Source organism: Chrysemys picta, chromosome 7 (assembly GCF_011386835.1).
Source record: "Chrysemys picta bellii isolate R12L10 chromosome 7, ASM1138683v2, whole genome shotgun sequence".
NCBI lineage: Eukaryota > Metazoa > Chordata > Testudines > Emydidae > Chrysemys > Chrysemys picta.
Genome location: NC_088797.1, coordinates 94,682,453 through 94,696,015, shown reverse-complemented (window position 1 = coordinate 94,696,015; position 13,563 = coordinate 94,682,453). Strand labels below are relative to the sequence as shown.

The window sequence follows — 13,563 nt, the reverse complement described above, 5'->3', positions numbered from 1 at the left end:
TGCCTCTAAAGGGGACCTGGAATACCAAATAACTTGGTTAGGACATGCACCTGGAACATGGGAGACCTACTCGACATCAGGCAGAGCAGGGATTAGAAAACAGGTCTCTCACATTCCAAGTGAACGCCCTAGCCCCTGGGGATGAACTATCATCAGCGGGGGTAGGAATGTTCATTACTCTTGTTTTTGCTAGAAAAGGCTGACCGTTCTTGGGCATCTAACTCCAGGAGAGGGGTCAAGCCTGTGAAGCTGGAGCACAGACAGGAGCCTCTGGCACCCAAGGGTACATATACTCTGCAGTTAGCCACCTGCGGCTGGCCTGTGCCAGCTGACTCAGGCTCCTGGAGTTCGGGCTAAGGGGCTGTTTAATTGTGGTGTAGAAGTTCGGGCTCGGGCTACAGCCCAGGCGCTAGGAACCTGTGAGGTAGGAGAGTCCCAGAGCCTGGGCTGCAGCCTGAGCACAAACATCTACACTGTACTTAAACAGCCTCTTAGCCCAAGCCCTGCTGGCACAGGCCAGCTGCGGGTGGATCTGGGCCCTGCCCCTGCCCCTTCTTTTGTATTTCACTCCTAGGTGTCTTAGGTGGCTCCCAGCTCAGTTTGCTGGCTTCTGAGAATCCCTTCCTTAATGCCTAATTCGCCCCCTGGGGAGCCTGGATATCCAACTTGGGTGTGTGAATTCCACTAGGGGGCCAGGCACCATGGAATTACATGTTGCAACACTCAGCATTGCAATGCCTAAGCCCCTTGTGAATCCAGACCTTAGGCCTTGTAACGCTGAGAGGAGCAATGCTAACATACCTTTACAAATTTGGCCTGTAACAAATGTACTTTAAACCGCTTTTAGTCATGTATTTGTACTTTATAAACCATTGGTAAAACAGAACCTTAATATAAAGTGTAACTTATCTCTAACCTCCCATCACTTCAGTGTTTTTAATTAACAAGCTAAAAAACCTACACCATCCACCTTCTTCACTAAGGAGAGTGCAGTTTGGATTCTGTGAGACACCTGACAAGGAGATCCATGAGGTCTAGAACTACCACAGTCCTATGCGGTTACTCCTATCAAGTGGAGTGGAGCGTCACCATTTACAGAATTTTAAAATGAAATAGGAGACAAAGTGAAGTCAAATAACATTGCACACACAGGCTCACTGGAATGCAAGCCTAGATCAATTTAGAACACAAGGGGAAAAAAACCACACATATATACTACAACCTTTTATCTCCTTCACCTTAGTTGACATTCAGATGCTGTTTTGCAGGTGATCTAGTTTTGAGATAGCTAAACATTACTTAGAAAAAACAGAACTCACTCATTATGTTTTGGTGAACAAACAATTGCAATAGCCTCTGGCAACATTAGCTGATAAGAACAATGAGTATGAAGATCAACACTGGATAAGAATGCAGTTTGTGTTGGATGCGTCTACAAAAAGAAAGGGAAAGCTCTGCATAGTGAAAGTATTTCTTAGTCAAGTCAAGGTCAAAAATCCATTCAAGAAGAAACAGGATTTTGTAACAAGAGAAAGTGTTAGCATTTCCCCCAGATTCAGTTTTTATTATTTGCTACTAAACCTTAACTTTGCCATGGCACAACACACCTCTGAGGATAATTTTCATGAATGACTCAGCAATGCAAAGCTAAATGCTAGTGTCAGGAGTAAATCCCTAATACCATGTGTATGAAGGCTTACCAAACAATTTTAAACTCTTCTGATTATCAGATTAATGTTCTTATGAAAGGAAACAAATCTAGATTGAAAAGGCATGTGTGAATATAACAAGATGGCAGACAGAGAGCAAAGGACTTAAATTAATTGTCCAAAATTCCTATAAGAGGGATCATACACCAACCATATCAAGTAGAAAGTAAAAATTAGAACATAATTGAAAGTAACTGTCATTAGAAGGTAAAAAGTGAATCAACACCTATAAGAAAATGGAAGCCTGAAGCAGGTTGAAATTTTACATGGTGTTCACATTACATCACTGTCTTTGGTTCCAATGCAAACATGGATTTAATATGAAATTGACAGAGCTGGTGGCTCCAGTAAACCATTTTCCTGTCCCATGAAAATTTTCAAGTTTAAAAAAAAAAAAAAATCCTGACCCAAATCAGGACCAAAAATTGAAATCTCAAAAATGTTTGAGAACTGAAAGTCACCAAAATTATTCAGTTCAGTTCAATTGAAATGTTTTGTTTTGATATTTCAAAATGTTTTGTTTCCATTTAACAATTTTACACTATAAATTAAAAATTTTAAACAAAAAGTTACTCCAAAAGGAAAAATTGAACTTTTCTTAGAAAAAGTCAAAGTGGGATGTTTCAAAAACTTCTAAAAACTTTGATTTAATTTTTTTTCAAAATTGGAAATTCATCAGAACCGACCATTCCCCAAAAGGTTTCAGTTTTGACAAATCAGCATTTTCCGATAACAAAATAGTATAGTAAAAAAATTCCAGAGTGGCTATCAAATTGGTGATTTATACATCTGGAGTGCGTTTCTGATCTCAGATGCTCTGGCTTTCAGAGGAGCTATTCCTGATTTACAGTGGTATAGGTGAGATCAGAATCAGGCCCCTGAACTCCAAAGAAGTCAGGCATTACTGCACCATTTATGATTTTAGTCATTAATGCACTAAGTCTTGGAAGTTCACTTTTGAGTTGATTTACTCATTTCCACAGATATTTATGTTTAATGTTTCATTTTAAAATTTCATGGACTACAAGATTAGCCAAATTTGCAATAGAAAAAAAAATCTAAGAGATATTCTAACAAAACAGAGCCTCAAGTTTCTTTTGCATGCAGGTTTCTTTTTGTCACGTTTGCTATCTTAAAAAAAAAATCTTCTTCACTATTGATTTTTAAAAAAAATTATATAACATACTCAGTGAAGTACTCTACTTTTTAATATTTATTTCACAACTCGTCCTTCTCACCATGCCTGGAATAAACTCCCAATGCTCAAAACTGCTTGATCCAAACTCTGCAGTTTGAAAACCTGCAAGTAATGGTTTTAGAAACAGGATGTATCTAACACAAATAGGCCAAATTCTGCACTGAATTCTATCTTGTATACATTAGGATTTTAAATGGCTGTCCGTCACCGTAGCAGCTGAGTGAATTCCATATAAAATCAATAGCAAAGTCCTAGGGGACTTTATGAAGTCTCGGTCTCTTTTCCTTTTTGAGGATACATGTCAGACATGTAAATGGAATTGAATGAGGTGTATGCAAGACAGAATTTTGGGCCAAATTCTGCCAACAGACAGACAGCTCCTATTGTCTTAAATAGAATCTGCACAGGCAAAACTGGGCCCACTGTATCAATGAAACACTTTACAGGTTCCTAGAAATAATGAACAGCTTGTATCAGTGGATGACATTTATGTCAAATCAGGTCATCAGCACAAACACTGAGAGAGAAAATTAGTTTAAATCATGCAAATTATTTCTTTAAACTGGGGTTTTCAGTGCTGGTTCTGTATATCCTATCTAGCCAATACAGAGAAGTCAACATTCACAAGGCATACGTACATGGATCCACCCCAAAGTGAGGAGATTGTGTTGATCCTGAATGCTGAATAATTCTTCCACATTCTCCATGTCGCAGTAATCCGGTCCTGCAGACTGCTTTGGCACTATTACATGGGTAATAGTAAATTCATTATGTGTCTGTAAAACACATGGTAGGAAGATGACTTGAATTAATGGTCTTCTAATGAACAAATGCTGAACATGAATCGGAGGAGAAAAGGGTCAGATCCTCAGCTGCTATAAATTGCAGTAGCTCCACTGAGTTTAATTAAACTATGCCAGTTTACACCAGCTAAGAACCTGGCCAGTATTTCATCACAGCAATAGACAGAGAAGCAATAAACATATTTGAAATGGGTATACACAGAAAAATGTTAAAAGGAGAGATGATGTCTGTTAAGAATGAAAGCAAGAGAGTTAAAAATACAATTACTTTCTTTGAAGCTTGGAAACACAACATGCTTCCCTGTTTTTATTATTCTTGGTTTTTGTGTGTGTCTAATGCACGTTGAACTTCTTTGTACTTGCCTGTCTGTGCATCAGCATCAGTGGTGCTATCCCCCCTACTCTGGGAACAATCTGATAATTAAGTTCTGCTGCAAAGTTAGCTAATTGACCACTAAACATTATCTAAGATATCGGAAATAACAAACAGCAGTGATTTTTGTTTTATGTGGATTTTTTTTAGAATTTGATAACACCCACCAATAGCTTCTAACATTTTTAATATCCAGTTTTCCTGTAACTAAACCTCATTTTGTTTGATGAATACCAAGGAATGTTCTTGAAAAATCCTACAGTGGAGGTTAATTGTACAGTTTAACAACAGTACATGACCACAATAACTATGGAGAGTTAAGATCAAATAGGTCTGTAATAATGCAAACAGCAGACCACAATTCAATAAAATAATCTTGTGGATCCATAAGATTATTTTATAAAGATAATTACATTACACACGGAGGGCTTGTCTCTACTACTGCTTAAGTCAATGTATGTTATGTCACTCAGGGGTGTGAAAAAAGCCACCCACCTGAGCGACACTCTCCTACCAACACAGATTCCACCTCTCGTTGAGGGGGAATAATTATGCCGATGGGAGAGCGCTCTCCCGTCGACATAGCGTATCTTCACCAGACGTGCTACAGCAGTGCAGTTGCATCGATGCAGCTGTGCCAATGTGGCACGGTAGTGTAGACTAGCCCTTACACTTCAGATCTGCTTTTGCTTTGATATCAGTTAATTACAGGAAAATACAGTACTATCAAAAGTGCCTTCCCCATACAAATGTGAAGGTTCAACTGTACCAGTTTTCCACAGAGAATTCCACATGTCTCTATTCCTCTTACTGTATTTGCCTCCGCTAGCAGCAGAAATTTGTGACAAAGATCTGTGGGTAAAACTACACCTCGGAGTGCTTCAGTCACTTGATCTAATAAACAAGGAGAAAGGGTATTTATAATTTAGTCTTCAGTGCAAAATTTTCTAAGGTAACAGGTTTACACAGTTAAAGATCAACTGAACTGAGATACATAGGGAGTGCCATACTTGCCACAAAGAAGTTTTGGTTCAGAATAATATAGAACTTTACAGAGCATAACCTTTCTTCTATTAGATGAACATCAAAGAATACAAAATGTTAACTGGCTTGCATTCACTAAGGGTAGGTCTACACTACCCGGTAGTTCGGCGGCAAGCAAATCGAACTTCTGGATTCGACTTATCGCGTCTTGTCTGGACGAGATAAGTCGAACCCGGAAGTGCTCGCCGTCAACTGCGGTACTCCAGCTCGGCAAGAGGAGTACCGCGAAGTCAACGGGGGAGCCTGCCTGCCGCGTCTGGACCGAGGTAAGTTCGAACTAAGGTACTTCGAACTTCAGCGCGTACCTTAGTTCGAATTGGGGGGTTAGTGTAGACCTGCCCTAAGGCAGTGAACTAGCACTATTTCCTGGTCCAAATTCGGAAGCACTCTAAAAATGCAATCACAGTGGACCTGGTCCTGCTCCCACGGAGTTAATGGCAAAATTCCCATTTAATTCAATGGAAGCAATTGGGCCTGATGTCTGCAGGCCTAGCTATTGGAACTTGTAGGTGTGAAATGGGTAATCTCAGATGTACATATCCATTTTAGGTGAGAAAACAAAGGGTAATGCACAGACACACAAATATTCCAGGAACATTTGGTCCTCCATGTCAGAGAAAGCTACAATGAAATAAACACATGCAGGTCGATATCATATAGTATGTTAGGAGAGGAAGAGGAGCATTACAGCCCAACTGAACACTTACTCTGAACAGTGCTTAAAGTGGCTGCTGGCTTTAAGGCCTGGTTTACTGGAGGAGACTGTCCAGCAGAAACAGAGGCATCACTCTTACTGGCTTTCCCAGAAAATGTGGTAGATACGGAGTTATTCTGATGCATAGAAATGCAAGACAACACACTTCCATCAGTCTGTTCAGACATAACCATATTCTCTTTAATTTTCTGATCTCGGGCTAGTTCTTGCTTCTTAAGCTGATCTTCAAAGAACTGAAACTGCTCTGTTTCAAGCTGCTGTTGTCGCATCTGCGCAATTCTCTTCTTTTCTGCTTCTATCAACCTCTGCTGCTCCAGTTTCTTTAAGAATTCAGCTTTACATTTGTTCTGCAGCGTATGTAAATAAAGTGGTCAGATCTTTTAGACAAAGTTAAAAGCGTCACAAAATAGTGAGGGGAAAGCTAACAAACTGATTAACTAGTTATTATCAGACAATAACGACACTGTTTGGAATACATTAGCCACACTGCCCAGTACAATTGTGCCCACAGAAGTGCTCTAAAATAATAAACATGATGTACTTAGGGATAGAGGACAGAGATCTCCCATTCTGCACACCCCTGATACATTATGCATTTACCTCAAATAGTATTTGCCATTGACCCACTTATATTCTAGCAGAAATAATTACAGTCTAAAAAAAGTCATTTTTGAATAGGGGGGTTAGGGGAGGAGGCACAAACAAGCCTTTATCATCAAGGACACATTTATCTTCAGGTGGATTTCACAGCACAGTTCTCTCTCTGGCACCTTCTCCTGCCCTTTTCCTTTCTTCACCTCAATTTCCCTTGGACTGCTTCCATGAAACCTAGGGTATGTCTACACTTAAACCACTGCACAGACAGTCACTACAATGAAAGGGGGGTTCTCCCATCGCTGTAGTTAATCCACCTCCCCGAGAGGCAGTTGCTACGTTGAAGGAAGAATTCTTCCATTGACTAGTACTGTCTACACCAGGTGATAGGTCGTCATAGCTACATCTCTCGGGGGTGTGTGGAGCTATGCCAATGTAAGTTTTCAATGGAGATCAACCCTTAACCTTGCATTGTATGGATTTTTCCACACTACTTATTGTTCTGTCTCGGTCAGTAGGTCTTCACTGTACTCGCATCTCCCTCCAGCTGCCCAACACCAACTGCTATTCCACAAACTGCAGGGAACCTTCAGGTTCCAACATTCCTTCCCCACTTCTGTTAAAGAGATAGCAACACAAACTTTCAGAAGCAAGTTAAAATATAGATACTTAAATCAATAACCAAGAAACAAAACAAAATAAAACCTCACAAACAAATCATAAATGGAAACTTGGATTCTTGTTCCAAATTCCAGGAGACACATTGTGGGAGAAAGAACAGTGTTCCTTACTTCCTCTACCTCTTTCCATTACAAGCTTTTGAACTACAAATCCTACTCTCAGTGACTTTATTACACAAAGTGGGAATATGACTATGCAGCCCTTAATAGTTACTTAAATACACTCACGAGTCAACCAGAACCTAGCCTAACTTTGTACCTTTCATAATGCCTTAATGGATGTCAGCGTTCAAGGGAATACTAGTTGTGTTGTGGTCTAATTTTGCTTTTTCTTCAGGGAAAAGGGAACGATTCAAATACTCATTAGTACAGTATCTGATTTTATCAAATAAAATAGTATTAACCAAACTGTACCAAACAGCAATAGAGACTTTTTCTACAATAGATAAAGACAGCCAGACATTAAGCATTTCTATTAAGTAAATACTAAAATATTTACATATTTATTTCTAAATAACCACACGTATACATCACTTATTTTCAAATAAACTGCTTTATTAGAAGTTCAAATGACGCAGTTTCTAATAGTGCCTAAACAACTGTAAAATTTTGAGGTTTTGCTCATACAACTGCTTTATTTGAATTTTGATTATGTAATATTTATAACTAACTGATTAAATAAACATTCATATGAATAATGCTTTAAAAATTAAATGTGAATTCAGATAAGACTTACTTTGTCTTGCATATATTCTTGGTATTCCACATTATATTTCTTTAAAAGATCCTTCTTCAATTCATCTGTCCTTGGAAATGCAACCTCTTTCAGTTTCTTTTGGGATGGGGGGAGGGAAGGGAAGGAGAAATAAAAAAAAAAAGTTAAACTGATTTCCTGCCTTCGAAACAAAAACAAACAAAACAAACAAACAAAAACAATTAGCTGGGAAGGAAAACCAGCTGGAATGCAGATTAAAAATGTCAATCATTTCAAAACAAAGTTAAAAATACTAATTACAGGCATGTCAAATATATAGGGCCATATCCGTACCTGTTATCAATTGGCACAGTCCATTGAAGCTATGCCAGTTTACACCAACTGAGATCTGGCCAACAGATTTCTTATAGAAAAGGAAAATCACTTTTCCAACCAGTCTGAGGCACAAATGACATGTGACAAATGGCATTACTGGCTCAGGTGAAATTTATTTCTAGGTTTCAGATCAGCTTTGGCCCAGATCCTGCAACGAGCTGTCTGGGGTGAGCCTAGATGGGACTCCACTCAGATGTAGGGTTCTGTTTGTGGAGAGTTCACCACAGGAATGGGGTCTTTGATATTACATGTTTCAAGACCTTAATTTAAAGTACTTAAGCATGTACTTAATCCCATTGATTAACAGAATTTAAGCACATGCTTGGTCACCCTCTCTTGAATGCTTTCCTGACAAAATAAGAATTGGAAGAAAATTATGTGGCCCAAGCCTCAAAAGGAACCTTATTAAATGTATTAAACTTACAATGACAGACCTCAACCACATGGCACTTTATATATACTTGCTTAGCTTTACTCACATAAGTACTTCTATTGAGTTCAATAGCTTGGGCCCATAGTTATTGGGGTGTTTAAATAATTCAAACAAACTGGAAAATTTAACATCAGTGTAGCATTTTGCCAGATGAATCTGAGTATATACAAATCAGTGCACTGCCCCCTTCTGGAATGACTTGGAATGCACTGTGGAATGGCAGCATGAGGCACAAGGTTCTTCTAGAAGAGACAGTTTTCCATATTTCAGTGAATATCAATGGATAATTTCAGGTGTTTTAAACTGAGGAGGGAACTAATTAAAAAGTTCATCCATTAATTAAAGCAATGATGAAACCAATATAGTACTGGAGAAATTGAGAAAAAAATTAAAAGGAAATGGAGTACATATTTTAGTGTTAAAGAAAGCAGAAAATACTTTGGCTTATCAGCACATGTTAAGCAGATAATATACAGTGCACTAATAATTCCAAATGTCCCTCCGGCATTCAGAGGTCAAGCTAGCTTCTACTGAAGTCAAGGGTCATTCACTTAAATGGAAGCAAGATGAGATCCTAAATGCTTTTAAATTAAGGTATTTAAATTATATGTATCCTTTAGAAACAGATTAAACTAAGTGTCGAACAATCCATATACTATTGGCTCTGTTCAGTGATACCAATTAATTCACATTTTAGGAGTTGCAATTAGAATCCCAGCAATGATCAAGTGACTAAACTGAAATGAAACTTTGTTGCTAATGGAGCTAGTTATAAGAACTTAGTCTTGGTAGGCTGAGTTGGTTCCGAATGTATCTGTTAGTTCTGGGGAAAGAACAATTCAGTTACTGAGAGAGCAATTTGAGAAATGCCAGGAAAAAGCAAACCTACCTTCATGATATCCTGTTTTTCTGGTACTGCACATTGCTGATAGTCTCGGTGACTGGGCAGCTTTTCTACAAATAAGCTAGAAAATGAAACACACACATTTTCCCCCTTATTAGCCAAAGGAAGATCCACAACAGCTTTTATGCTGGGAGGAAAACAAGTTTTGCATATCACAGATGTTGAACACTGCATTCCAATTTGATTTATAGCAGTTTTCTATGCTTTCACAGGTTTAAACCATGTCACTGAAATTTCAGCACAAATCTTAACCCTCACTATATTATTTTCTGTAGCTGCATGCACTTTTCCTTGTTCTTTGGTAGCAATGGGTAATAACAGGACTAACTAACACATGGCACCAGAAATTACCATGCTGGGCACTAGCTAGCCTTTGTAACCAGATCTTATCAGAATCACCCTTGTCCTTCCATCCCCCTTTCACTCTGAACACACTTGTTAGGTCTTGTCTTATTTAAGATCTTCAGGCCAGTGAATTTCCTTTATTCTATGTTTGTTCGTGGATTGGAGCCTCCAGGAGCTACTGCAATGCAAATAATAATAATGATAACATGGCAAAGGTGTAGGAGAGAAGGCTGCCAACAGAGGAAGTCTCTGTAGAGACTTGCATTACTGCAGCCCACTTTTAACCAGACCAATCTGTGCTATAAGGTGAAACAAATTATTATATAGCACAGGCAGAATCAATCACTATTGTGCACGTAGGATGCACACTGGATACCCCCTGTTTACAGCCATCCATAGCTTTCTGAAAAGTTCACCTTCCAGACTAGAAATTTCCTGTCCCTCTCTGTTCCCAAAAGTTGCATGTGTTTGTTTAAAAACAAACAACAACAAACAAAAGCAATAATGTCTGAACAAACAAACAGGATACCAAGGTGAGGGAAATTCCCCCCCATTATTATATATTTAACTTTTTTTAAAGCTCTACCGCCTAACTGGCTGCTTAGAAAGCGTAAATCTGGTGTGGACTTAGCTCTCAATTAGGAAGTAACTGAATGTTCTAGTGAAATCTGCTTTTGATTTGATGGAGTTATGACCTTTGGGGGGGGGGGGGGGGAGGAAATCACATGCTAAGCATGCACAGGACAATTTGCAATGGCTTATTCATTCAGGGACAGACTGGGTCTAGTCTTTGTGTGGAAGAATAGTAGAATGAGGGAGTAAAAAGCCACTCTTTTTGTGGTCTATTTGATGCGAAATTACCAAACCAATCTATCCATCAGAATCATTAAGGTAAAAAAAAAAAAAACCTACAGATTATTCCTTACGTTATAAATTTATTATAAAGAACAAAAGCATTCTCCAGGTTTCCTTCCTCCAGATATACAGATGCCATGCGCTCCATCTCTACTCCGGATCTAAAGTAACGACGTGGCGTAATATCCTCATTGATTGTGATGTTACATGCAAGCTTGCTTAAGGCACGTACTCGCTCCTCTGGGTTCACTGAAACATCTGTGTGGTCAGGCATAGCTGCTAACTTTTTCTGAAAAACAAGCAACACATCACAGGTTACATTTCACCTTGGATGGCTGACCCCATTCACACATGACCTTGTTCAAGACACTGAGGGAAATTTAAATTTAAATCAATAAATCAATAAAATAAAATCAATCAATCACCACAAATGTTAGTAACAATGAAAAAACTTTATCATGCTTCTTAAATAGCATTAAAAACAATGAAAAAATTATATTAAAAGCACAAAAGTTGTGAAACAAGATAAAGATAAAATTAAATTAACTGGAGTGAAACAAATAAAAGAAAATAAGCCTGATTTGGCAGCTTCCTAGATTTCCCAAGATATGAATTCCCATAAAGTGTCCCATTTTTATAGACATTTAAAGTATTCTACCTAGGCCTGATCTACACTTGGAACTTACACAGACACAGCTACATCTCCTAAGGATATGAAAAATCCACAAATTGGAGAGACATAGCTATGCCATCACCCCTCCTCCCTGTGCAGACAGTGCTAGGTCAATGGAATAATTCATCTGATGACCTAGCTACCACCTCTTGGGGACATGGAGTACCTCCAGCAAGGGGAGAAGCCCTCCTGTTGGCATAGGTTGTGTCTACACTGGAAATGCTACAGCAGAGCTGTGGCTGTAGAATTTCAAGTGTAGGCAAGCCCTTACCACTGGATGTAATGTTTACTATTGGATGCAGCCTAACTGATGACAGCAGTTAGAATTTGCAGGATCACACCAGAAAAGTTCATTTCAGTGTTAACTTTACAGATTAAAGCATTCATTTACAGCTGAATAAACTAAAGCTATTTAACAGGACAGGAAGAGAAGCCAGCAAGAAAAGCCATGAACTCATGTTCTAAAAGGTTTAATACATTTTCTCTTTCATACCATTACTTAAATAATTTTGATTAGATTCCTGAATGAAACTGCTGCTGAGAAACTGCTTCATCTTATTATATTTTAAAGGCTTCAGTCTTTCAATTCAGAATGTGTATACAAACACATACCCAGAGGAAGTGCACAGTAACTAAAAGAGGGAGAAACCCAACAAACCAAATGTATTCAATATAATATTTTTAAAAAATATTTAAATTCCAGCGTGCTACACTCCATGCAAAGGGGCAGCTGGGCAGAGAATAAGGGTGGTAGCAGGAAAGGTGGTTAGAACCTTGGAAAAACCCATGAGCTGGTGGTCAGCACAACTAAACTAGTGTGGGTGGTGTCAGATAGTTTGCTGCTTTTTTGAAACTCTGGATGCCAAAGCATTAAATAACAAAATGTAATACATACCAATGAACTAACAGTGAATGGCTGTTCCATGTTGCCCACGGTCTGCAAACCAAGAAGATTACTATTTCTTTTCAATCTCTCCATCTGGTCACAAAGAACAAAATGGGGGGGGGGGGGGGGCACAGGGGAGGAGGGCAGAAAAAAAAAATCAATGCAATATTCAGTGTTAGCAGTAAGTTACCCCTTTCCCCCCCCCCCCCCTCCCCCCCCGGGGCCCACAAGTCATGGTTTATTGGGCAAAGAGGAACTTCAGTACAAATATTCTGATTGTCACCATGTGCTAACATGAAATATGATAATGAAGTCATTTTAACTGGAAATATCTTCAAACATCTATCTATGTTCTTATGCCATGCCAAGTACCATAACAGTTTAAAATCGAACACAACACAAACAAGTCAAATTGTGCATTTTAATAAACATGTTACTACAGGTGGCCTCAGTATATAACAGTATATTAAGTAGTTTTAAAATAAATTGATCATATTTTGTTAAGTTGTAATTAAAATGATAAACTACTACTTTTCAAACACTGGGAGGGGGGGAGGAGAGTCCAAATCAAAAGTTCAGAGACTAATAAGTGCATTTGTTTTTCCATCTGCATATGCCATGGTAAATGTATCTATGTACAGTGTGAATTTGAGCACTTTTTTCTAGCAGGTCTAGAATTGTAAATTAAATCAGGCAACTGTCCTACCTTAATCTGGAAACTACATGTTTAGTAACTAAAAGTATATGAAATCTTTCCAGCACTATTTGAACCATTTCTATAGCACTGGTCAATTGCAAGAAGTGATCGAAAACTGCACTCAGCATGTAAGAGATATGAGTTAGTAAAGGCAAACCGTCAGTAAAGGCAAATAGTAACAAGTACGACAAATATTTAAAAGTGCTGCGGTGATCAGCAAAAACTGCTTCTGACAAGGAAATGATTCATTAAGTTATACTTTAATATGAATCTGAAGCTGGTAAGGTGGCTGCTCTAATTCCTAACACTTCAGTGCTCAAGCTAGAAGATTGGTCCTGAATGTCAAAGGTTTTGTGCAATATAGAAAATGCACATTACAAACATCTAAAGGCTAGACTGGTTCATCACAGAAGCCCCAGACTACGAGGAGTTGCAGCAAAGACTTAATGTGGACTTCTCCCTCTCTGGAGGCTAGTTTGAACCCTAGCAGAAATTAAAGCAGCCCCTAGGGCTGTTTTTCTGTGCCTTTTTACGAATAAAATAATTAGTTATGTTTTCTGTGAC

At 38.6% G+C, this 13,563-nt stretch overlaps 1 protein-coding gene across 4 annotated transcripts in view; it reads right to left on the bottom strand.

Moving 5' to 3' along the window:
- Positions 1-13,563, bottom strand: part of STAMBPL1 (STAM binding protein like 1) — a 36,638-nt gene that overhangs the window by 6,275 nt on the left and 16,800 nt on the right. For 2 of the 4 annotated variants that reach the window (XM_005292509.5, XM_005292507.5), the window contains exons 2-9: positions 12,312-12,395; positions 10,815-11,032; positions 9,529-9,604; positions 7,853-7,948; positions 5,835-6,189; positions 4,853-4,977; positions 3,546-3,683; positions 1,320-1,432 (exon numbers count right to left, since the gene is read on the bottom strand). In XM_005292509.5, the coding sequence (XP_005292566.2) occupies positions 1,320-1,432; positions 3,546-3,683; positions 4,853-4,977; positions 5,835-6,189; positions 7,853-7,948; positions 9,529-9,604; positions 10,815-11,032; positions 12,312-12,395 (1,205 nt within the window). The remainder of the gene's footprint in view (positions 1-1,319; positions 1,433-3,545; positions 3,684-4,852; positions 4,978-5,834; positions 6,190-7,852; positions 7,949-9,528; positions 9,605-10,814; positions 11,033-12,311; positions 12,396-13,563) is intronic. The other 2 variants (XR_255669.5, XM_042856836.2) reach the window with 1 other exon arrangement.